Source organism: Ruditapes philippinarum, unplaced genomic scaffold (assembly GCF_026571515.1).
Source record: "Ruditapes philippinarum isolate M1 unplaced genomic scaffold, ASM2657151v2 ctg3002_1_1_1_1, whole genome shotgun sequence".
Taxonomy (NCBI): Eukaryota; Metazoa; Mollusca; class Bivalvia; order Venerida; family Veneridae; genus Ruditapes; species Ruditapes philippinarum.
Genome location: NW_026854098.1, coordinates 460,809 through 488,048, shown reverse-complemented (window position 1 = coordinate 488,048; position 27,240 = coordinate 460,809). Strand labels below are relative to the sequence as shown.

At 32.1% G+C, this 27,240-nt stretch overlaps 2 protein-coding genes across 2 annotated transcripts; both read right to left on the bottom strand.

Annotated features, from left to right (window-relative positions):
• Nucleotides 1-225: 225 nt before the first annotated feature.
• LOC132738944 (mitochondrial carnitine/acylcarnitine carrier protein-like) lies at nucleotides 226-6,457 on the bottom strand (the record flags this gene model as incomplete). The annotated part of the gene is given in 4 exon segments (XM_060726570.1): nucleotides 226-316; nucleotides 4,043-4,170; nucleotides 4,592-4,684; nucleotides 6,294-6,457. Coding segments are annotated over 4 exon segments (408 nt in total), but the record flags the coding sequence as incomplete, so codon positions are not given.
• Nucleotides 6,458-12,722: 6,265 nt separating this feature from the next.
• Nucleotides 12,723-25,336, bottom strand: LOC132738943 (interferon-related developmental regulator 2-like). Its single transcript, XM_060726569.1, has 12 exons — nucleotides 25,144-25,336; nucleotides 23,224-23,340; nucleotides 22,858-22,948; nucleotides 22,336-22,416; nucleotides 21,361-21,556; nucleotides 20,881-20,931; nucleotides 19,677-19,855; nucleotides 18,888-18,996; nucleotides 18,356-18,490; nucleotides 17,244-17,372; nucleotides 16,028-16,117; nucleotides 12,723-15,044 (listed from the first exon to the last, which is right to left on the bottom strand). The coding sequence occupies exons 1-12, from the start codon at nucleotides 25,163-25,165 to the stop codon at nucleotides 14,952-14,954; spliced, it is 1,293 nt and encodes a 430-aa protein (XP_060582552.1). The 5' UTR covers nucleotides 25,166-25,336; the 3' UTR covers nucleotides 12,723-14,951.
• Between the last annotated feature and the right edge of the window lie 1,904 nt (nucleotides 25,337-27,240).

The window sequence follows — 27,240 nt, the reverse complement described above, 5'->3', positions numbered from 1 at the left end:
CTGAACGCAGATGCCGGGGCGAGCAGGACAGCTCTCCATATAGTTTGTATTGTCCAGCTAAAAATGAACTTAAATGGGTCAAAATATCTAACTAGTCTATCCAGACTCAATTATATGTATCTTGATTGTTCAAAGTACAAAGCAGGTTAAGTCTATCATACAAATCCAGTATGCAACAGGCTAAACTGAAACACATTAAACATGACTGAAGAACATTAAAGTCACCTGTAATAAACACTTTATTCTCTCTCCGGGAGTCATTATTGCTGTTGTGAATACACCTGCCAACATACCAGCATTGAAAAACTGAAAGTAACTAAAAAAATACAAAATATATTAATCAATGACACAAATAAAGATCTTTTTGACATTTCATATTACATTTTATACAAGTACATTTGTACGAGTAAGCAAGTCTCTAATAGAATTTTATATAAGTACATGAACACTGGAAAATTTGACAAATTATTAGTGGTCTTAATAGCTGATATCAGTATAACTCAATATATCTCATCAATATACCAAAGATTTTGACATACATTGTATATATGAAGTTATATGGATAACTACAGTTGAGTTAAAACAAAAGGTTACACAAATTGCACTTGGTGTGCACTAGATGTGCACTTTGAAATGCACTTTGAAGTGTGCTAGACCTATTACATGTATTAAGGAGTTACCTTTTATTTCAATAAGTAATAGTTATAGTACATGAAACGAGTTAGTTACGAGGGTATAACACTGGCTGGGGCGACATCAAGGGGTGTTTCTGCTAAAAAATGGCGAGGCCGTTGGGCCGAGACAAATTTTTTTTGCATAAACATCCCGAGATGTCGCCCCAACCAGTGTTATACCCCCGTAACTAACGAGTTTCATATACTATAACTGTTTTATCGCAATGACATAATGTTTTCTTTTTTGTAATAGAAAGAAATAAATAAATAAATCGTTAGCTACATTACAGTTATTTATAATAAGGCAGTTTTTCAAGTTGTTTTCGCTGCCGCAAAAAAATATACAAAAGACATCCAATATTAGAGGCGGATTGTATACTGTTACCAAGATTGGTTCAAGATTAAAGGGCTTTTTTCAGTGGAATTAATTCATTCAGCGGATGTACCTTTTGATTAAATGAGAGTCAATTTCATTTCATTAATTATCTTTGTTTATATTTTCCATTGTATTTATATATTTATTCATTTAATTTTATTGATTCATTTTTTTTATATTTTTTTTTTGCTACTGGGAATGGTCGTTACCACTGCCCCATTGGAGCCTCTATGAAAAAACTGTATTGATATATACAAGGTGCGAAAAAAACTCGACCAATATAATTATAACAGTCGAGTTTTTTTCCTATATGAATCAATGAAAAAACTGTACTGTTATTATATCAATACAGTTTTGAAATGCTCATTGAAGTGTACTGAGTATAATGGGTTATAAGAACAAAGGAAAAGTTCCAAACCATGCGATAAATAGCAATTTAACTTGTACAAAAAAATAAATATCTGTATAATAGTTTTACATAATAAATTTTAAGTTTTGAATATTGGATTTTGTAATATATGGTGTAAAATATTAGACCAATAATTTTTTTAAGTCATCAATTTTACTGACTTGGTACTTCAATATTTAATTGTTATTATAGGTAAATATAAATACCGGTAATTATAACTTTAATGTTAAAGTGCAAAAATAAACAAAATTAATTGATATCTATAACATGATTCTATTGTATAATAATCTAGTAATGAAGTATAAAACTGTAAAATGCTAAATGGACAAAATTCAGTCATTATTTTTTTATTTTTGGGGGGGGGGGGGGGGGGGGAGAAATTACACCAATTAGTTATTTTTGATCGAACTTATGGTTGCTTTAGTTAAAGGTAATGATTTTAAGCATGAATAGCCTTTAGTACATTAAACAAGAGCTGTCGGTAGGACAGCATGCTCGACTATTCTTAGTGCTTGATAGTAAAAAAAATGCCTGATACAGTTACCTCCTCCTGTTTACAGGTTGGGGTCATGATGGTGAACAAGTGTGCAAAGTTTCAAAGCCATATGTCAATGGACTTTGAAAATATTTGAACTATTACAAAAACTTTAACGTAAATTCTAAGCCGAAAAAGGGGCATAATTCTGTCAAAATGCTTGATAGAGTTACCTCCTCCTGTTTACAGGTTGGGGTCATGATGTTGAACAAGTGTGCAAAGTTTCAAAGCCATATGTCAATGCACTTTGAAAATATTTGAACTATTACAAAAACTTCAACGTAAATTCTAAGTCGAAAAAGGGGCATAATTCTGTCAAAATGCTTAATAGAGTTACCTCCTGCTGTCTACAGGTTGGGGTCATGATGTTGAACAAGTGTGCAAAGTTTCAAAGCCATATGTCTATGGACTTTGAAAATATTTGAACTATTACAAAAACTTTAATGTAAATTCTAAGTCGAAAAAGGGGCATAATTCTGTCAAAATGCTTGATAGAGTTACCTCCTCCTGTCTACAGGTTGGGGTCATGATGGTGAACAAGTGTGCAAAGTTTCAAAGCCATATGTCAATGGACTTTGAAAATATTTGAACTATTACAAAAACTTTAACGTAAATTCTAAGTCGAAAAAGGGGCATAATTCTGTCAAAATACTTGATCGAGTTACCTCCTCCTGTCTACAGGTTGAGGTCATGATGGTGAACAAGTGTGCAAAGTTTCAAAGCCATATGTCAATGGACTTTGAAAATATTTGAACTATTAAAAAAACTTTAACGTAAATTCTAAGTCGAAAAAGGGGCATAATTCTGTCAAAATGCTTGATAGAGTTACCTCCTCCTGTCTACAGGTTGGGTTCATGATGGTGAACAAGTGTGCAAAGTTTCAAAGCCATATGTCAATGGACTTTGAAAATATTTGAACTATTACAAAAACTTTAACATAAGTGGTTACGCCGACGCCGACGCTCGGGTGACTGCAATAGCTCTACTTATTCTTATCGAATAGTCGAGCTAAAAATTAACATATTTATAATTGGCCTAATTTTGTCAATTTTATCTCATTATCTCTCTTACCTTCTCAAATTGAGATTTATAAAAGATCTCTATATAAATGATATATTATATTCTGAAAATAAAAATTATATAATTATAATGGTGGTATGTGTGAAATGTGCATTAAGTAACTATTGATAAATGTAACTTGATAAATAACCTGTGGGGCTATAGAATACTAAAACTGACCTGGATATTAACAAAAAGATTAGAAAATCTTTTCAATTTCATTTCTTGAGACGACTACAGTCTTTTTTCTTTATTTTTTCATGCATTGTTACATATACAATATATTATTTTTATGAATTATATGTTTTCTGACTAAAATTTGGCTATTTTTAATAAACATACATCCCGATATATTTTCTATGTATATCATACTATATAATCCTCCGGGTATAGTCATACAGTAAAACCTCTGCTGAGTGGCCCTCAGTAAAGCAATAACCTCTAAACAACAACTTTCCCATTATATTTCATCTCTGTAGAGAAACCTCTCTGCAACAACCAAAATATTTGTCACCCAAAGGGTGTTGCTATGCAGAGGTTAAATTGTATTCTGTTATATAACAACTATAACCTTGTGCTATAACTTTAACTATTTATAAGGAAGTTTAATTTCTTGGATTTCGTTTGGATATTTTTTGGACATTTTACAGAAGATACATAATAAACAAGAGGGCCATGATGGCCCTGATTCGCACATCAGAAACAACTGTTTTTCAGTGTTTTCAAATGACCTTGTTGAAAGGCAAGTCCAGCTCAAGTTCAACTTGCCTCTCTAGTTAAATGGTTTCCCCCAAAAAAGCATTTTGTGACATAGTGTGCTATTCTAATAGATCTATTGAATCACTCACATTGAGTGCATTCTCACATTGAGTGCATTAAAGCTATATTCCCACTCCACAATCAACTCAAGCAATCTAACCCATCAGTATAGCACACTTTTGTTGTAAATATTATGTATAAATCAATTCTTATGATTAAGAGAAACTTACGTAAGATCATCATGTGGATGTTTCTGCTGTAGTTTTTTACCTACACCAAAACCGAGGAAACATATAGCAAACATCGGTGATACCCCTGTCAATGGAGCAGCCATACCTTTGTACAACCCAAAAAATCCCTGAAACATTCCATAAATATATTATTACAAAATCTTCTTTTTCACATTTTTTCCAAATATCTTATAATAATTTGTTTGAGGAATCAAATGTGAAAATGATTTATGACAATTTTAAGAACTTTTACCATCAAAATTAAATAAAATATGTATGCTTTAACTACACAAATAACCTCTTGAAAATAGAGATGTCACACTAACCGGTAATCTAAGTATTGCTGCCTGCATGGGTGTAAACTCATTTGTTTCCTACAGAAGAAACTTTACACTCATTTCTTAATACTTGTCGTTTCCAGGAACAGATTCAAAAGTAATATCTGTAAGCTAATAGATTCCTGTAAACCATCAAACTAGAATCAATTCTGCATAAACTTACAGTACATATGTTGAAACTTTAAGACACAGTAATAAAGATACATATCACCTCTTTCCTTATTGTCTGCATAGCACAATCAAGTGTTCCTTTGTAAAGTGGGCTCTGTCCAGGACCAGGCTTGGGCATAGTCTGAATTCTAACCTGAACAATTCAAAATAACATAAATGCCTTAACTCCTATGAATAATGTTCATTGAAGGCATATTTTCTGGTAAGTTCATAAGTTTTATTTCTAATAAAGCTCAAACTACCATATATAGACTTTAGCTTAACAAACAAGGGGTTATCCAAAAAATTGTGGACTTTCTATATTGCGTAAAACATATTTGACATATTGATTTCAAATTCTTACACTTCTTAGAAGAATAAATAACAAATAAACACAGAAAAATTCATGTTAGTACAAATGTAGCTTCTTATATTACAACAATATTTAATTTTACATAAACACTAACGGCGACAGCGGCGCTATCCAAAAAGTTTAATGATGTCAACGTCATAATAACGTAGACCTTTTGCTTCAATGTTACGCAGTCAATGACCGTGACTGCGTTTCAAAGTAATTTCCGTTTTCCCGTTCAACACTAAATCTCTTATGCCACTTAAACACTAATTATCGTGACATTTTATTTTCTCTGTTCGCCTGCTGATTTTTTTCAAATGTTTTTACAGGTGTCATTCCCAAATTACAACAAAATTTTATGATGGCGCAATTTTCTTATTTCCGCGTGTCCGTCATTTTCCCGTTGTAAACAATATTGGCGTCTGGCGTTTCTAGCAATATCAACAAAATATAAACGGAAATGACGTCCATAATTTTAAAGAATTACTTAAATGATGTCATAGAATAAACATGCAGTGTTTAGTGGGTTTTCTACCTTGATTATTAGTTTTTAGCAAAAAATATACAATGACTAACTGCGGTTTTCTATAGTGCGCCGGGTGCCGTGCATGTGCATATTTAAAAGCAATATAAAATCATTATTTATTGATGCAGTTAACTGTTCCTTTCAAACTGTGTTGATAATATTCTACAATGTGTGCTGATAAAATTTCATTACAACACACATTGATGTTCAAGAGATATTTAAAAAGTCCACAAAATTTTGGATACTGGTAACCCCTCGTACTAGAAGGTAATGATTCAGTATCCAGGTAGATGTAAGATAAAAAAAAAAACATGATACCATGGTACTTGTCAAAGTTCTAATAAAAGTACATTGTATTTACTTGTAAACATCATCCCTAGCACTATTTAACCTGTGTGGTTAATGTAATTTCCCCATAAACTTTGTTATTCTTTGCTGGTCTCAAAGTCAAAATCCCTAATTTTACCCCAGGGTTAGGAGTCTAACACAAACATTGAAATCAACTTAAATAAAAACATGTTTGATCATACTATAAAATCATTAATGATATATTGGAGCATCATGTACTAATCTGAAGATATACTAGACCTGATGATAATTTAGCCAAAACCAAATCCATCTTCTTTTAAGAAGATGGATTTTGTTTTGGTTTTGGCTAAAATTCTCTTAAATTATAGCAATAGCACAGCAATACTGACAATAAAATGTACAGTATAATTTTCAATAATTTTATTCATTTGACTATAAGGAACAATAACGACATAGTAATGATGAAAGGGATTAGTAACAAATTTGTTCAAGTCCCTTTGGGGAAATCAGCAGACCATAGCGATACCGAAACTACAATACGAACTTTATTGAAAATATTAATGTATGGCATACCTTGATTGTGTCAAGTGGATGACCAGCAACCACAAGACACATTCCACCAAATCCTCCAGCCACAAAGTCTTTTACTGGATTCACTTTTTTACCCATTTTTACCGGCTGAAGTTGTCGTCGTTCCACAAGAAAGGTCAGGAAGAAGAACGAAACGGTGCCGTGAAATATGTTTGTTGTGAAGATTATCACTATATCAAAGTGCATGTGGTACTTTTTTTCCAGTCTTGTTTTTTAATGTCAAATTTCATGATATTCTATAGTCATTTCAATTCATTTAACATTAACAAATTTAAGAAATAACGTTGAAAAAAAACAAAACGAAAAAATAACAACAACATCATCAAAAACAAACAACCCAAGAGTCAAATTGGCACTGGATTGCTCACCTGACAATGTTATTCATTTCATTTAATTTGTTTTTTCAATTTATGTCAAACATAGACATGCGTGTTTTGTCGCATTATTTGACTGCTTCTTGGGTGTCATAACCTGTAATCACACTAGTGCAGATTATGAAAGTTGAAAGAGCATCTTACTATGTTGGGTTTGAATCCGGGTCAGCTCGGCCGTAAAACGTACTCGGCCCCCGAGTCAGCTCGGCCCTATTCCAACTCGGCACGGGTCAACTCGGCACACTTTTCAATTATTAATATTTAAGTTTGTGTTATCACTATTTATTGTAATTATTTATAATACACCTATTGACAGTTTCCGAACTAGCAGTTTTTATCCGTTGAATTGCGAGTAAAGATAACCGATTGCGTATCTCACTGTATTTCTGACTCGTGGTAGGTTTAACCGTAAATTTAAATACCTTCAGTGTCAAACAATGTGTTGAAATATTTATTGTTACGGGCTATTATTAATTTATCAATCAGTGTGTATGTTAAGGATACCGATTAATTAGGTGATAATTATGATTGACTCATTCATTCATTTGATTAGTGACCACCTGCAATTAATTAGAAGCTTATGATAAGAAGTAGTCAAAATATTTTAACCTACGGGATTTTTAGATAATTTTTGACATGGTCAAAATCCCAAAGGGCGTAGCTCTGATCGCGTTGATATTTCGACTAGATAAGAAGTAAACACGTTTTTGTTTCATTTTTTTTAATATTACTTTACAAACAAAATGCATCTAAGGAAACACATTTTTATTAGATCTATATTAATTTTATCGAATCTGCAAGACAAATTAAAAAAAGATTCTAAATGTACTTATTTCGGCAGAAGTGTAATTATATAATAATAAGATATTTCTCATTATTCATTTACCTTAACAACATGCAAAGCAAAGTTAATACGTTATATATATTTTTGTAAAGTGGGCCGAGTTGACCCGTGCCGAGTTGGTATAGGGCCGAGTTGACTCTTTTCCGTTGGGTTTAACCAACAAGCTCAAAATTTCAATGCTCTACCCTTGAACCAATCTTAAGACGCAGCATTACATTCTCACGAAAATGGAACTTAAGCACTGAAATTTTATGGGTTTTTTGGTCAAAATTGGATAATAAGTATACTCAGTCTCACACTCACTACAGTGCTTTAACTATATAGCAAAGATGCTTTTGCAATTATTACATGCCGGTTCATTTGCTTAAGGGTCAGTGGCCTTTATATTCACGATTTGATCATGTAGAACAAACTTAAGTTTATTTTTCATAATATCGCATAAAAATTATCGTTAATTGCTGCAGTATAAAGCTTACTAAGTCCAGTATCACACAGATGTGAGAGTTGCTATCTGTTATACAGTTGCAAGTCCTCAAACCAAAAGTGACGTACATATATTATATCCCTAAAACAATATTTTGTAGTGTTTCTCGTCTTATGATTTGCATTTATGTACACATTGTGGAAGGTCATTGCTGATGATGATCTATTTGTAGTTCTATGTTTGAACTACAGCCACCGACAGAATAACTTTTTTGCTCCGAAAATGACAATGATTAAAGACTCTAGCCTAGTCTGAGAACAACTTTGTAGAGCTTCATGGAATGGACATCATGGTCAAAATTCAGGTCTGTATAGTTAAGAGATGTTTTAGTGAAAAGTGGGACAACAGACACATGACTGTTAGTTCTAACTGCTAATGATGAACCTTTGGTGCAATTTTAAAGATACTACACATCAACTCTACCATTGACTTTAAGGTAGCCTTACTGTAATGCTTTCCTGTAAAAAAATCTAACATTGGCCGATAAGATACCTAAATGTTATTTTTTCAAAAACTTGGGCATTACAATCACTCATCCTTTATTGCTATGTACAAAATTCCGGTTATAAACTGTGAAAAATTATTAAATACTGAAGATTGTGAAAAGAACGTTATGGAAATGACCCCCGATTTATTAGGCTATTGGCCGATGTTAACATTTTTTGGCGGGAAAGCATTACAGTAAGACTACCTCAAGATCAAACATAGAATAGTATTAATGCAGTTAAAGGATTCAGGACTTGTGCAACAGCAATCAAGGTTAAATTAAACACTTAACAAAATTAAACATATTTTTCCACTTTGCAAGTAATAATGATTCAATTAGCACAAATATCTAGAACCCTGTTTGTTTGTTTGTTTCATTTTATGCCTTTTTCCAACAGTATTTCAGTCATATAGGCGGGTAGTTTCCTAACCATCGTTCCTGGAGTTATTCACCAATACTAACTACCTTCTTCCACACTTAACTACCAACGCATCTCCCGGGGATCGAACCCATACCAGAGGTAACTGGATTAGAAGTCATCGACTCTAACCCCTTGACCACGGAGGCGGTCTAAACAACCCTGTAAAATTATTGCACCAATATAAAATTTATAAAGCGAGTCACATAAATGGTTCCTATTTCAAAGCAGGACAAATAAAATATAGAAATTTAGTGATTTAGTGTTATCAATAAACCTGCACAATCAAATGTAGGACAAAAGAAGATAAAAATAAACTGAGTTGTCATTGGCTAAAAAATTTATTTCTTTTTCTTACATGAGCAATATGGAATATCGTTTAAATGGTCAAGAAGTCAAAATATGTGACTAAGTTACATGACTGACAAGTGTTGGCATTTAAATCAAATTAACATTCTTTTGTAAACCTGTAAAATTGATGAAAATAGTTTATCATGTAAATCAACACAAATATTTCTTTAAATATTATTAATGGTAAATATTAAAACATAAATATGTTTAATAAATGTAATGATTCATTTTCTCCCTACAGATGGGTTTAACATTTTGTGATTTGAATGTCATAATTACAGAATCTTTATTTACCATAACCTACAAAGATAGGATTTAAATTTTCAGTCAACATTACCTTTTTCATTTCCATTAATTCAGGTATTTTTTCATCAGTAAACTTATATTAACATGCTGTCATAAGAAATCTGAGTAATATTCACCAAATATAAAAGAAAGAAATATATGAAACTGAATTTTTAAACAATGTTTGATCTATGACAAAGCATTTCTGGAATTTAAAAATATTTATTTACATTATTCAAACTACAAAATGTATATTAAAAAGTCTGAAAACTTCTTATTCTATGTTAATGAACGAAAGAAAGGTTTGTTAAAAGCACCATATTATTATACAGATAATATTCAAAATGCTTCTTAAAGTTGGCAGCTATGTATGCATGTTTTTCATCATAAACAAAATGCTGCATTGAATGCATCACATAAATAGGATCTTACATCAATTGTCTAATCCATACTATCTGATCATGGTCTGCACTGTTCACTATTCACTCAGTACTTATTATTTTGAATATTTCCCTAAAAATGATGAATGGTTTCGTCCAGAATGACAGATGGACAAGTCCATTTCAGATGTTTAGTGTGGTAAAGGTTAAACATGTGTAAGATAAGGAAGTATGTATTGATTACATCACATTGAAAATAAGCCATGTTGTGATATTAATACTAAATCTTGTACAGAATCACATATTTTGCCATCTAGGACTATAGAACAAATCTTCAAAAATAGTCTGGTAAATTCACATTTCATTCCAACATATCACATGTAAAATAGTGTAAGTACACTCATTTATCAAAACAGATAGTAGGTTTTTCAAAATACAATTTTTATAACAAAACAAAAACATGGTTGGTTGTTTCAGGCTTAAACAACAGCAAGAAAAGTAAAATAAACAAGAGGGCCATGATGGCCCTGAGGTCGCTCACCTGTTATTATAGCCCCCCCCCCCCCCCCCGGCCCAATTTTTACCCAAGGGCTTTTATTTGTTTATTTGAACAGACTTGGTAGACACCCATAAGAAGATGTTTCATGCAAAAACATCTAAGTTCTAGCTCATTGGTTTTTTAAAAGAAGATTTTTTTAAGTTTTTACTATACACATATAGTTAAAAAACAATGACACCCCCTCAGGCAGGGCCAGTTTTGACCCCTGGGCTTTTATTTGAACAAACTTTGTAGATATTTACTTAAAGATGTTTCATGCTTAATATCTAAACTCTAGTTATTTGGGTTTTTTCAAAGAAGATTTTTAAGTTTTTGCTATGTATATAAGGAAAATCAATGACCCCCGGGGCGGGGCCAGTTTTGACCTCAGGGCTTTTATTTGAACATACTTGGTAGACACCCATTAGAACATGTCTCATGCTAAATATCTTAGCTCTAGCTCTTTGGGTTCTTTAAAAGAAGATTTTATAAGTTTTTACTATATGCATATAGGGAAAATCAATGACCCCCTGGGGCGGGGCCAATTTTGACCCCAGGGCTTTTATTTGAACAAACTAAGTAGACATTTACTAGAAGATGTTTTATGCCAAATATCTAAGCTCTAGCTCTTTGGGTTCTTTAAAAGAAGATTTTTTAAGTTTTTACTATATGCATATAGGGAAAATCAATTACCCCCCAGGGCATGGCCAATTTTGACCCCAGGGCTTTTATTTGAACAACCTTGGTAGACATTCACTAGAAGATGTTTCATGCCAAATATCTAAGCTCTAGCTCTTTGGGTTCTTTAAAAGAAGATTATTTAAGTTTTTACTTTATGCATATAGGGAAAATCAATGACCCCCTGGGGCGGGGCCAATTTTGACCAAAGGGCTTTTATTTGAACAAACTTGGTAGACATTCACTAGAAGATGTTTCATGCCAAATATCTAAGCTCTAGCTCTTACAGTTCTTTAAAAGAAGATTTTTTAAGTGTTTACTATATGCATATAGGGAAAATCAATGACCCCCCGGGGCGGGGCCAATTTTGACCCCAGGGCTTTTATTTGAACAAACTTGGTAGACACTCACTAGAAGATGTTCCATGCCAAATATCTTAGCTCTAGCTCTTACAGTTCTTTAAAAGAAGATTTTTTAAGTTTTTACTATATGCATATAGGGAAAATCAATGACCCCCCCGGGGCGGGGCCAATTTTGACCCCAGGGCTTTTATTTGAACAAACTTGGTAGACACTCATTAGAAGATGTTTCATGCCAAATATCTAAGCTCTAGCTCTTAGGGTTGTTTAAAAGAAGATATTTAAAGATTTTTCTTTTGGTTGCCATGGCAACCAGAGTTCTGCATGGAATTAAATTCTTTGAACAATTTTTAAAGGTGACCACCAAAGGAACATTCCTGTGAAGTTTGGATGAAATTGGCTCAGTGGTTTATGAGGAGATGTCATTTAAAGCAAAAGTTTACGGACGGACGACGGACGGACGCCGGACGGACGGACGCCGGACGAAAAGCGATCACAAAAGCTCACCCTGTCACTTTGTGACAGGTGAGCTAAAAAAAAAAGATATAAAAAGAATTACATTCAGTGGAATTACTGTTCTTAACTTGAACCACCATTTGTAAATCTTGCAGAAACAAAATTTGATAATAATGTCATTCTCAAATCAATTTGTCAAAATTACTTTTGATTTAAAATTTATTTATTTTAAAAGTTTCAAATCTAATTCTTGAAATAATTTTCAATTAAAGAATATATATAAACATAACAATTAACAAAAAACATTAGCCAGGCAAATTCTATCTAGAGTTTTATTTCAGCAAGTAACTGAAAGGTATGGAATAAAGAGCTTTTTATCATTATAAAACAGGAAAAATATGAGGAACAATTTCATTTTAAGGTTTAGAACTCTTTTAAAGCTGCATACCTCCAGATGAGCCAAAATATATCAAAAAATATTACTTGAGAAAAATCTACCATGATTTTAAGAAAAGTAAAAAGATCCAAGATTTAAGTATCAATTTACATGTTATGTACGATTAACAATTGATTTTGTGGTTTTCATCAACATAATTTTACAACATGAATGACACTGTAAAGGGTATATATGCATGTTTTTTAACTCTTCTGTTAATTTACATGGACTGTAAGTGCTGTTTGCAATGTCTTTATTACTTTTTTATTTGTTCAAATCACATTACTCTACATAAATATATTTTCAAAATTTTAACGAAAATTAGCATGAATTTGGAGACATGCTGCTTTAATAAATAGCTTCATATAATCAAATATGGTATTAGACAGGAATGAACTTTCATCACAGAGATATTTTATCAGTCAAATAAGGATAATTCTTTCACAAAAATCATCACAGAACTGAGATCTTGCTGTCTGGCAATTTCCATACTATTTACTTAGCCATTCAAACAAACTACCATCTCTTATACAACAAATGAGCCGCATCAGCATGGATCCTGATCAGACTGCGCGGATGCGCAGGCTGGTCTGGATCTATGCTGGTCGCAAACGCACTATGTTGGTTTTGTCGTGACGCGGCTCAAATAAATATAACGTGGAAAATTCAGGTTTTGGTACTAAACTGTATCTGATATGACCTTTTTGCACTGAACCTTTTGAAATATGAAATGAGTCATAAAGGCTTTGTGGTGATAGGAAAAGTATAATACCCTAGTTTCCATTTAAAAAGATATTCAGGCGCTTCAAGTTAACATGCAAAACAAATTGATACAACAAATAAGATTTATATACTAAGCATTCAAATTTTATCAATTATTCAAATCTAAGACTTTTAAAACAAGAACCTAAATTTTACACTTTTATCAAATATCCAAATTTGAGGCATTTTTCATTATTTATCCAACTTTCACACATTTTTTTAGTCATTATCCACATTTTACTCTATGTTTTTGGGAATAATCCAAATTTTGCAGTTTTTTTAAATCGATTATCCAAATTTTAAGACATTTTATTGATATACATTTTATAATTAAGACATGTATGTAATAACACTGTAAATATTTTGTTCAAATCACTTAATTCACACCTATACATATAAACAAAAAATATATGTTTTTGGCTTAAAATCTAAAACCCATTGAAATATATAATTAATGCATAAAGGTATTAAAATTGCATCAGCTGGTCATTAAAATACATCAAAGACACCTTACATATTTATACATGTACACACTTCAGTATTTATTTCTTTAATTGGGGCAAAATTTATTAAGTTTTTCAATCTTTTATTCCTAAACCTTTTGATTTGTGGCAATAAATTATCATTATTTTTCAATCTAGATATTAAAGTACATAACATATAATCAAATTAAAAATAAATATGATGACGTCTTTGTAGAGTACACATTTTCAACTCTTACTTTCACATATACACCATTAACAAAAGTTGTTTTTATTAACATTATACTATTGTATGACCATGTGTTTTATACGCCGACGAAATATCTAAACATGAAAATTATTAACACTAAAGAATTATTCAATTACTATGTGTAATGCATACCAGTATAGTCAAAACTGACATCTGGATTTTGAGACTTGGGGGAAAATAAATGATTTCACAAAATTCTGAAGGAAAAATATATGAAAAATCATCATGTAAAAATGCTTGGTGTATATAAATTTCCATACCTGAATAAGAACAAGTAAACAAATGACTATAATATTGGTAAAACATCAAAAATGGCTTCCACCTCTTTAAACAATGAGAAACCGTCATGGTTATCAACTATACATTAATTAACCGACCGCTCAAGACAATCTGTCAGTTGATAAATTTAAGTTGACACGAGTGAAAAAATATTTAAATGTTGTAAAGAAAATCTTTATCAAAGTACATGAAAATGAAACATAGGTTGATTTACTACAAGGAAGAATCAATGGGTGTCAATACTGGCAATGTTCAGATATCTCTAGAACATATATAGCAGGTAGTTGATATATTGAAAGGTCATAAAAACTTGGAGCACATAGTCAAAGTAGACTGTATATTGGCAGTAAGGTCTGTTGGCAAAACCATTTTAGAATTTTGATATTGAAATCCTTCAACTATTCATGGACTCTTCCAAATTCAAAACTGGCCAAGTCCATTTGATTAAATCAGGCAATACATGCTTAAAATTAATGTAGCTCTAGCTTTACTCTTAATAGGATATAGGGATTGAACTAACATATTGTCTTCAGTGATCAGTAGACTCTACAGCACAGGCAATGAGGCAAAACATTAACATATGTAACAATTACTACTGTGTCTATTTCACTCTTGTATTTGATACAATATCAGTTTTAGGGCACACAATCTTCAGTCAGCATGCAAATGTATCAAATCCATCCACACTCCAATAAAAAATAAATAATAAATATAACTGTTAGTTAAGTTCACACAACAACTTTTTTTAACAGCAGACGGAAAAAAAGGTGACTAATTTCACTCTGATCCATTCATCGTCACTGAACGCTTGTCACGATATTTTGCACGAGCTTTTGTCCGTGCCTTAAATGCAGCAGCATTGAACTGTGCCTGAAATCAAATAATATATACCAATTCATATTACACAGAACACAGTGAATGTATCAAGTGGTTCTTTCTTGCACTGTTACGATGAGAAATATGAAATAAAATTTGCTCTCCTTTAAAAGTACCATACACAATTAAACTCAATTTACAGATTTTCAAAACATAGGTGATTACAGTATATATTCAACCTTTTGGTTGCTCATGTCACAAGACTCTATACTGCTGCCTGCTAAATCTAGCCATTAAATATTTAACGGCCTTAAGATAACAATGGGCAGTGACCAATTTAAAGCTTGGCAAACATATTACACAAAATTTACTATGACAGTTTAGAAATCAATCTGGCTAGAACCCTGAAGTCCAAATAATCTGATTAACAAGACTGTACTTCAATACATTTTGTATCAATAATAACAAGACTTAACTGATATTCATGCAAATTGAGATCCACATCAAAATTCATATTCTGAGTTTGCTTATGAATTATTCAATGTCAAGGTCATAGATTGCCCACTTAAAGGTTAAAATAGTGATGAAAGACTCAAAGATAACCAATCATGAATGACATCAGTCTTCAGCACACACTGGGGAAGAACCAGAAATTAACAAAGTAAACAACATACCTCACATGACTGACATTAATTCAATGTTCCAAATTAAATTCAAATTCACTGAATGACTGTCAGATACTATGTCCCCTTATTCTATCCAATTTTTTTTATTACAAAAGAATAAAATGAGGCAAATTAAAATGAGCCACGTCACAACAAAACCAGCATAGTGCATCTGCAACCAGTATGGATCCAGACCAGCCTGTGCATCCGCACAGTCTGATCAGGATCCATGCTGTTCGCTGTCAGTTTCTCCACTTGTAATAGAGTTGGTAAGCAAACAGCATGAATCCTGATCGGACTGTGCAGGCTGGTCTGGATCCATGCTGGTCGCAAAACCACTATGTTGGTTGCCATGCTGCTAAAATAACCTACCCTTTCCCATTTGGTTGGTTTATTACTGGCAACACTGGTTGGTAACAATGGACTTCCGAGACCAAACACTTCTCTCACTAGAGGGTTCCACTGTAACATAATACACAAGATTGAAAGGTGATCACATTGAATTCATCAATTTTTTTCTATACAATAAAGCAATATCAGCAAAATTATCAATTTGATAATGATAAAAAGTTGAGACAGAGGTAAATCATCCTCATTCCACTCTTTAAAAGTCTAATCTGTTTTTTGCTTAAACAACAAGTCTAACTTGACTGCCATGTTCAATACAAGATCATCAGTTTCCATCCATCAGAATTTTATTTTTGTTCTTTCCTTTTACATTCAGTACAGGTCTGTAAGGTCATCATGAGAGGAAACTGTGATTATATCGACCAATGAAAACTAACCTTTATTCAGACAGGCTACTTATTGGTTAATTGAATTTTATCTGTTAACACTCCTCATTGAACACTAGAATTTCTTATAAAAACAACCGGTAAGTACACTGTATAAACATGTGTATTTGCAATTTCCTGCATTGATGTTCAACATTCTTAACAAAACACAGTGAGAAAGGTGTGAAAGAATTGTATTTTAAAGATTTTCATGACTTTACTTCTTAAATAATTTAATTTGGTTTGTTTCTTATTTATTGAACTTGTATAAAATGATATTTTGCTCGCCAGAGGCTGGTATAAAATAATTTTATTCAATAATTCAGTATTCAACTTACACTCATTCAATATCCAAACTGAATGACTTACAACTACTAACCAAACTGAATGACTTACAACTACTTACCAAACTGAATGACTTTCAACTACTAACCAAACTGAATGACTTACAACTACTAACCAAACTGAATGACTTACAACTACTAACCAAACTGAATGACTTACAACTACTAACCAAACTGAATGACTTACCAACTTACAAAGAACACTGACATTAAACTACTAGGTCATTCCTATCAGCTTATTCACTAAAAGAATATATTTTTCAGTACAAGTATAATATTGTAATGAATGAAGAAATACAGTCCAAAATTTGGAGGTCAGAGACTGCAAAATGTCTGATATTGGAAGTACATTATATAGGTAAAGAAGAAAAAGCATTATATTTTGGAACTCACAAGCCAAAATCAGGAGTAAATGACAACAAAAATTTCACTAATGGAAGTTCTGAAATAAGATATGTAAAACGTGATTACCTGAAGATGTTGATTCATACCCGAGGTAAGAGCATGGCAGAAAGCAGAATATTGCATTTTTTTCACCCATGAAAATATTTCTAGAGATTCTGAGGCAAATTTTACATTCATCTCCGGAGCTTCACCCTCCTTAAAAAAAACAAACAGAAAAGCATGAACCATAGTTTATATAACATTTACTGACCTAAAATATATTTTTTCCACCCTTAGACAAGGATACTTGCACCAATACACCTAGTACTCAAATATATCAGAAGTAAAGAATAATACATGAAGTGTTTATTTACTGTTAAATTTAGATCCTGGCTGCCTTGCAAACAATTTATGTTATTCACCTGTACATGCATTAATACCTACCTATGAAAGCTTAAATAAATTTAATATGCAATCCAATGGATAACTGTTTAATATATGGACATGCTTTTAATATAAATCTGCCCTTATCAGTTTTAGGCATCAAGTTAGCAATTGAATAGAAGTTTTCTGCCAAATTTAACAAAACCACCAAAAAATAATCTATCAGTATAAGTTGTAAGATAAGTTCTGCCTGACACAAGTTCCCCCCCCCCAATCCATATGCATTCAATGAAATCATTGGATATTTACAATACAGCACATAGCTAGAAATATCTATAGGAATTATTTTGATCTATATTTATTCAGTAACAAAGCACTCAGTTTCCATCCTCAGAGGTAAGGTTAATGTTTCTTCTATTTACATTCAGTACAGGTCTGTGAAGTCATCATCGGAGGAAACCAAGTGTTCTTATTGTACATAGCATGCTTCAGTAAAACAAGACAAGTTTTATTTTAAGTCTCACTGCCACTATTTTTTTTGTAGAGTTTTTCATCATACCAACACAAAATAGGTCATATGGCGACTTTCCAGCTTTACTGGTGCCGGGAGAGCTCACGGGCTCTTCTGTACATTATTTCAGGCATCAATGGGCACTTACATAGAGCCACTGACAGTCTGTAAGCTACCTGTAAGCTTACATCCCAGTGTATTTCTTGAATGTAGACGTAATATAGTGTGTCATATTTCAATGCATCTAAATGAAGCAGTAGTCTATATATATTGTACTATATAAGTACTGAAAATGTTTGTATACCTGAACAGCTCTGAGGATATCTCTAAAGCTAGATTTCTGTTGTCTTCTGTCCCGTTTTGCCCAGTATTTATGAGACTCTGTGGAAAGTCTCCGTAAAGTTTCACATAGGTTTACCATTGCATCACTTTCAAACTCCTGTAATATATAGATGTCTCTAAATTTTACCAATCTCAATAATGTAGTACCTTGTCACAATAACTAGTAAAGTCGCAATAAATTCTTAGCTATAGTTAAACCAACTGGGTGCCATTTTTTTCAGTTGGACAGTTTCTCATAAAATATGTGAAAGAAAGTCATGAGAGGGAAATTATACATAGAAAAATCTCACGAAAATTGGCACACCACAGTTGGGACTAAAACACGGGTCTATATATACATACATACATATCTGTACAAAGATTGTGCAGAGGTAGATTATATGATGGACAGATTTACCCGAGACAACCTTAAGATCTGATAGAACAGAAACAACACATTACTGAAGTATGATTGGAAAATCATGTTTCTAACAATATACCGCAGTAAGTCTCACCTCATCTTCTTCACGACCCAGTTCATAGAAGAGGGCAATGGTTTCCCCGGAAACTATACGAAGTTCAACATCCTGACTTTCTAATATATCTGGCAGTTTTGTCAAATATCTGAAATAAAGGAAAAAAATATAACAAAGATATGTAGGCAACAAGCTACCATGAATATTACTGTGTTTCAAATTTAAAGCTGGACAAATTATCTCCCTGACTATTAATATCTTGTTTATTTTATCATTGTTACATGTTATCAAAAATCTCTATCCAGTGCATTAATGAGAAATTCGTCTGAAATTGAGGGCTACAAGTCTGGAAAACATATTTTGATATTCCAGTTAATATCTAGGAAATTTCATTTAAAATGGTATTCAAGCATAAAATAATTTTTTTTTTTTGTTGGTTTGTGCAAGATGTTATTTTATTTCATCTCGTGATGTTTAAAAACAGTATTCTCACTCATGACTACACCACTTGTGACAATACTGTTTTTAAAGCTCACTTGATGAAATAAAATTAAATTCATAAATTCATCTTACACAAGAGCAAACAAATATCCTCTTATGTATTCATAGTGGACCATATAATCAGTAAAAAAAATTTATGACTCAATGATATAGACAAAGGGGTTTTCAAATTTACCTGTTTAAACAGGTTCTGTATGTTTCTAGCTAAAAGAAAACACAATAATAGTTAACCAAGTTTAGTATTAAACTAAGTTTAGTATTAAACCAAGAATCGAAGTAGTTTTATATTTACTTTAGTAATAGTACTATGCTTTACAACCAACTTACTTGAGAACTAGTTTATCTATGATCCACTGTGGTGCTATAGACAATAGAAGACCCCAGGCTGTAAGGGCGCTAGCATGTAGATGGCATGTATCAGGATTGTGATTTGGTATAGATTTATCTCCTTTCTTGAAAGACTGTTTGAATATATTCTCTAATGATTCCATCACACTTATAACATCCTGTGTAAAAGAAATGAATAATTATTTACTGTTCGCTTTTTAAAATCTCATTTTTACATAACATTTATGAACATAAATTTTGTTCTCAAATGTTAAAGTGTTCACCAAATGAAATCAGACTTTGCTGAGAAATGTCTTCTGTAAAAGGACATGTCGAGCTCTCTATAATTTGTTTGTGTCTATATTGTGATCTTTCATAAAAAGCAAAGGAATGACACAAGTAAAGAAAAATTTTCTACAAAGAATCAACTTTAATTTTCATATGATAAAGTCTCTTCAATCAATGTTATCATCTTAGAATTCACATATGGATTCTTGTTGATATTAAAGGCCCATTATGGCCAAGAAATGCATTTATTAGTGCCAACAATGCCATTCATCCGCCAATTTCCTGAACCACCTTTTGCTTCTGTTGTCTTTTGGCAATTAGTAATGATAAAGTGATTTAGTATATTGTATGGAAGTAAAAATACAACTTTGTTTACATTTTGCTAATTTCATGAGAAATAATTTCACATTCAGCTCTACTTTCTTCATGTGTAAACCATTTAACATGCTCTTAAAACCATTTTTTAAAAGTTATAAAACTCATTTTTGCCCTTTCTTAAGAATTAAAATGTTTTTTTTATTTCTGAGGCATAATGAGCCTTTAAGGACATTTCAATTATGATGGCAAACTGAAACATCTGGGCACATAATTAACAATTTTATCCCAGAAGATTCATAGCAGGGTAAAATCCAGTCCTTACGGGATACGCCGATCTTTTTTAATCTGTGTCTATTTAGGGGAGCAGTGGTCTAGTGGTTAAGGTGTCTGCATCGTTACCCAGGGATCATGGGTTTGAGCCCTACTCGGGTCACTAACATGTTTCTATATATGACATATTCACTGGTTGATTCCAGGAAGCAGCCTCGAAAGTGATTAATATAAATTGAAAGAGCTTGTTGCGCAATTGAGCTTAAATATGTTTAAACTAAACTGCAATTCTTGTTCAACTACAATAAAAACATAGCACTGAACTTACCTCTATCTCCACACAAGTAATGAATGTGCACATAGCAACTGCAATAGCACACTGAAAATACATATAAAATGTATTGTAAATAAAAAAAATTCAATGAAAATTTGAAAAAGATTGCATTAAACTTCATACACTTATGTCATCAAATTAACAAGTGTAAATTGCTCACCTGTTTAAGATCATCTAAAAATTGGCAATTTTAATATATATAAACCAAAAAATGCTTGAAACTAATAAACTAAGTGGGTTTTTTTTTTGAAAATCAGACATACAAAGTGCATCTCCCTCTGGTAAATTAAGTGAGTGTGCAAGTGTAATTTCAGTGATTCAACACAATCTTTTATTAATCAATTTTCTTTTTTTTTAAATTACCTCTGGAAAACTACCAGGGTATTAAGAATAATTATTCCCCATACTGTTTAAATTGGCAGCATTTAATCTCAACAACAGCTAAACAGTTTAATAAACATTACTGTAACTGACCTGTCCTCTTGCCTTCACATTGGCAGAGTTATCAGACAGTAGTGCTACTAGGACGGGCCGGACATCTGTCATGATCTCATCAGCGTCCTGTCCTAGTTGTATACACAACATTGTTATACATTTAGCGGCTAGTGCCTGCTCATCACCTTTCCCCTTCTTTAAACAACGTATCACAGCATCAGAGACAGTTATTTTCCTGTAAACGGAAAACATCTTTTTATACATATCATTGCTTCTTTAATATTAAGCATAACATATAAATAAGAAAAAAAGTTTTCTGATAATTAATAATCTAAAACATTTTTTTTTCATAAGCAAAATTTTCAGAAAAACTATTAAATTATATAAGGAGTTAGTTAACCAGTTACTGCACTAAGGTGACATTCTGTCATTTCTCTTTTACTACTCCCATAGATAATATATGTAGTTTTTTTAAGTACATCATTATCAGTTGAAGGTCAAATTTCAATAATACCATCTGCAAAGGATTTGATAACATGAACAAGTGCTCCAGTTTTCCTAATTTTAACTTAGATAAATAATCTTGTAAACTTTTCCATGGGAGTGGCATGCAGGTGTGTATCTTGCAACATAAAAGAAATTTACCTCCCTTGTGAGATTTAAAACTGCTTAGATACATGCAAGACAGTCAAATTATCAGTTACAGAAGCTGAACTCTACCCTGTACAAAAAAGAGAATAAACTAAAGCTCTGAAGATGGATCATTTTTTTAAAACTAAGCATGGTAAGGATGTTAGTCAACCCTTATCCTATATAACGGGTAATGAACATTTTCTGTTTTTAGCTGTGAAAAATTTAGCCCTGTCTTTTCTATTCAATGCCAGGTCAGCTGCTCACAAACAGTATCACAAATAAAACCATGAATTTGTTTTTTGTAAACATGTAGCAGTTGGATAGCCAGGTCAGCTGTTATATTTATTGTGAAGTTTAAAAAGTTATAACAAAATTACATACCTATCTTGTAAAAAGTCAAAGAGATATTTCTTGGAAAATGCCTTATTAATTGCATCCAGGCAATTTTTTCGTCCCTGAGCACTGAAAATAAAATGTTGAGGATTCACAATCTATTACTGATTTCTCTTCTTTTCTTTGTTTCATATAACCATTAAGATTTTTTTCTATTTAAATTTACAATAAATTTGGTCATGTGTTCAAAAGAATCTGACATTCGTTTTCATTTGATGAATATACTTTTTTGATACTCATTCTGGAAAAAATGTTATTAAGCTTGCCAAATGACAAGGTAACAAATGCCACACCTTGTATTCATTATATTTAACTCATCACATATCTAAACTTAAATATTGTTTACAAATGATTTTTTTGGGGCTAAAAATATCTTTGAAAATATACAATAAATAGAATGTCAATACTTTTGCTTTTTACCCCTAAAATCTGACTACATTGTATATATAAATATCACAATCTTGAAGAAGGGTCATTCCTGGCATTAAGCAAGACTTCTCATAAGCTTACCTCTTTTGTGTGAGGCCATCTATTGCATCTTTTAATTTATCTTCAAAGTTTTCCTGTGCATTTGATTCATCAACATCATCGTTCTCACGATCTATAAAAAATGAACATTTCAGAGCTAAACTGTATATATCAAGGTTATTTAGAATATAGGTTCCTTATTTCACAAATAATTTTTGACTGAAAATGACCAATGTCACAGAATAAGACATAACCAAGGTCCAAAATCCAGTAGATGAAAACAATTACGGAAAAAATGAACAAAATACAGATCTGACACTTTCTAGCCATATATATGTTTTGTAAAGTAAAAATTGGTCTTAATTTGCATCTATAGAAGATATTGAATGCAATAAACTACGCGCTTACCATCCTCTGGAATACTGCCAGATAGGTCATCAGAAAGGACACTAGCTGTACTCCAATTGTCTGCTGTATCGTATTCTTCATCACTGGGCGCTCGTGACTCTGCAGACTTTCGCCCACCTAAAGATTAATAACAAAGAAACTTAAGACTTTCATGGTTAAGCCGTTTAGGTAGCCATTTTCTGCACCTCAGTCTCTTAAACAGTATTTCAGTTGTCTCTTGAGTATCAATACACTATTAAATATCTTCTTTATCAATACAACTGGAACTGGTCAACATTTAATAACATCTATGTATATTTCAGTTAAAACAGAGAGGAGGGCCGGATTAAAGAAATTAAAATTTTAGATATATACAAACGTAAAATAACATATATTGTTATCAACTAAATCCTTATAAAACAAAAATTTCTATCTTGCCTATTAAACATAAAAGCTTGAGACATCTGAGGTACATGAATCTAAACCTGACCGAGATCTACATTCTGAGTTCACAACCTTTAGCCACTTAAGGAGTAAAGAACTTTATAATTAAGTTTATAATAAAATTTAATTGTCTATTTTTAAGTCTGTATATTCTCTAAAGATTGCCCTCCCTGGATGTTTTTTTTATATTACATCTGTAACAAAATTAATGCAGTGGTGGTAGTTTCCAGATCACGGCAGTAAGCCACATTGAATTTACCACAGCACATTTCAGCCACCGCATCATTCCTGGGACGACTGTCAAGCAGTTTACCAGTACTAGTTGCCTTCACTTTCGCAAGGAACTGAAACTTCTCTATATACGCCCTAATATACCAGAGCAAAGGTAATTTAAGGTAAAGGTACTAGTGTGAATGACGGTAGCTGACTGTGAATCAGTTTACCAGTACTAGTTGCCTTCACTTTCGCAAGGAACTGAAACTTCTCTATATACGCCCCAATATACCAGAGCAAAGGTAAAAGGTAAAGGTACTAGTGTGAATGACGGTAGAAAAGATTTCATGATCAATCACTACGAAATTGACCTGCACCGTCTGGGAATCAAACCCGCCGGGCTACTCGATTCACAGTCCAACGCCATACATGTGCACTCTCCCACTTTTAGCGGGAGACTCCCACTTTCTGCAGCCATATTTTCAAAGATTTTTCTTAAAATAAGGAGTATTTTCACAAATTCAAGAAATCTCCCTCTTTTTGATATCAGAACTTTCTTGTTTATTGCAAATTCTAAAATCTCCCTCTTTTTGAAGAAAAATCTCCCACTTGATCATTGAAAAAAGTTCACATGTTCACAACGATCTACCTTTTGAGCTAAACGGACAGCATTTAAATCATAAATGAATGCAGTTTCCTAACAAAGTTACTTAAAACAGCTTAAGATTTTAGTATACCCCTCTGGTAAAAAAATTCTGGATCTACACCTGTTGATGGTCCATAAATTTTACAATCTGACAATAAATATAGTGATTTTCATCAAAATAATTAGAAAGGTGAATGGGTCAAATAAGGTAGATAACACTAAAATTTACATTGCTAAGGTTATGTAGAACAACGACTGCTTTTGAATAGATAGACAAATTTCAAACATTTTATATTATTTAAACAATTTATGATACAGGCATTTTTATTAAGTTTCATTGCATCTTCTACAAAATATTGTTTAAAACTTCAAATTTCATGACTGATCGAGTCATGTTTTTGAACTTGGCCTAATTTTATGACAGTACGGGCGGGAAATAGATTTCATAGGATTCTTTATTTACAACACAATTTAAAAATTATTCACAGACAAATCAGTACTTAAATAATATGTGATCGAAACCATACAACATATGTGCGTAATAACATCTGTTATTGTTACATATAACTCACACGTGACTAATCACCATACACTGACAACAACTTGTTACCATTTGTGTACCTATCAATATCCCATACCTTTTTTCCGTCCTTTCGGCATTATCTTTTAAAATTATTTAAACTTTTATAATGTCTATAATTTCCTATACACATAAACCTTCGTATATGAAAATCTGATGAGTAAACATATGAGAAAATAGGTAAAAACTGTGTAAGCCACATGGACATTCTCAGATCTTCGTGAAGTTCAAGGTTGAACTGAATAAAAATAGAACTGTGTTGCAATTTCAGACTGCTTTACTTACAGAAATATTTTCGGTTGAGTCTAAATATTTACATTCTAGCAGCGATTAGCGTACTGGGAAAGCAACAGGTTTACAGGAAATACAAGTGTTAGTCTATCGCTTTTTCGATTATTTGAAAATTTTGTTAGAACAGGCAAAACAAGTTGAATCCGGGTAAGCTCGGCCCTAAAACGTACTCGGCCCCCGAGTCAGCTCGGCCCTATTCCAACTCGGCACGGGTCAACTCGGCCCACTTTTCAATTATTAATATTTAGGTTTTTGTTAACACTATTTATTGTAATTATTGTAATTATTTATGATACAGGATTGGCAGTTTCGAACTAGCAGCAGACAAGCTTTTCTTATCAGTAGAATTACGAGTAAAGATAACTGATTGCGTATCTCACTGTATTTCTACATATTTAACTTCTGTTCTGTTCTTTATTACTTTAACTAGATAATTTCTATTTGATAGAAGAAAAAAACGTATGACACGTGCAAATGAATTTCGGCAGCAATCAATGCGCTTATAAATACGGAAGATTAAATTAGAAGCTTATGATATTAAGTAAACACAATTTTGTTTCATTTTTTTTAAATATTACTTTACAAACAAAATGCATCTAAGGAAACACATTTTATTAGAATATAGATCTATATTAATTTTATTGAATCTGCAAGACAGATAAATATTATTTTTTCTAAATATACTTTATTTCAGAAGAAGTACAATGTATAATTATATAATAATAAGATATTTCTTATTATTCATTTAAATTAACAACATGCAAAGCAAATTTAAAACGTTATATATATATTTTTGTAAAGTGGGCCGAGTTGACCCGTGCCGAGTTGGTATAGGGCCGAGTTGACTCTTTTCCAAACAAGTTTATCCATTGATAATTATCATAATTATTACTTTCCACATTATAACAGTGAAATCTCTACATCTACTGTTTACGGCTTAATGTAATGTTGCTAGAATTTGCCGTATCAATTTAAAATGAATTTCAAGCAAAAAAACACTGAAAATAATAAGAATGCCAACATTCTATTATCACAATTTAAACCCATGTGTATTTTAAACAACAACAAAAAATACACATTTGATTAAGTATCCAAAATATTTTAATTGAATTTGATAAAAACGCATAGTAAAAATCAAAAGTTGTCTACTTGCGAATAGATTGATACTGTAAACACAAGGAAACTTCAACGTCAATATCTAAACTGGTGGGGTCGGGGGCAATTGTCAATCGGAATGTTCGGCTATTATCAATATTCTATACGGAAAGGGCAGAGAAGATGCGATTAGGGCAAATGTCCTAGAATCGTCTGGTGTATAATACTTTCAGTTTGAAAAAATGAACACTTCAAAATCAGATGTAAATTAATTTTGCTGTATATTATTTTAATTCAATGCGCTGTAAAATTACTGTTGGAGAAGGTTTGTCCAGTATATTTGAAGGTACCACTTTTACCTCATACATGTATCTGAATAAACGAACCTGTGCAAATTAAACTTTTTTTTTTAAATCTGTACTACATTATTCATTTTATTATCACATGAAGTCAGATGATTTTTTGTTTGTTTTAAAGTCGTCACATTTCTGATATACAATGAAAGACATATCGTTTATCAAATAAAAATAACATCTTAATCACATGTTACCTGTTCTGGCTTAGTGACTTTCTGTACATGAATTAAATGAAATCATCATCTAAGACAGTTGACAGACCGATTCTGGATCGGATAAGTATGAATATAACCTTCTGCACGAGCAACGGGATGTTAGAAAAAAATATCGATTTGGATTATAGATAATTATTGTATAGCTTTAACCACATTGAAAGAAAAAAACAACTTTTATAACAGTTTAGAGTAGATTAT

Excerpts from the sequence above, each read along its gene's own strand:
- LOC132738943 (XM_060726569.1), bottom strand. The coding sequence starts at position 25,165 with ATGCCGAAAGGACGGAAAAAAG. Across the intron at positions 23,341-25,143 it reads GCCGAAAGGACGGAAAAAAG|GTGGGCGAAAGTCTGCAGAG; the intron begins GTATGGGATATT and ends ATTAATCTTTAG. Across the intron at positions 22,417-22,857 it reads GATGGCCTCACACAAAAGAG|TGCTCAGGGACGAAAAAATT; the intron begins GTAAGCTTATGA and ends TTTTATTTTCAG.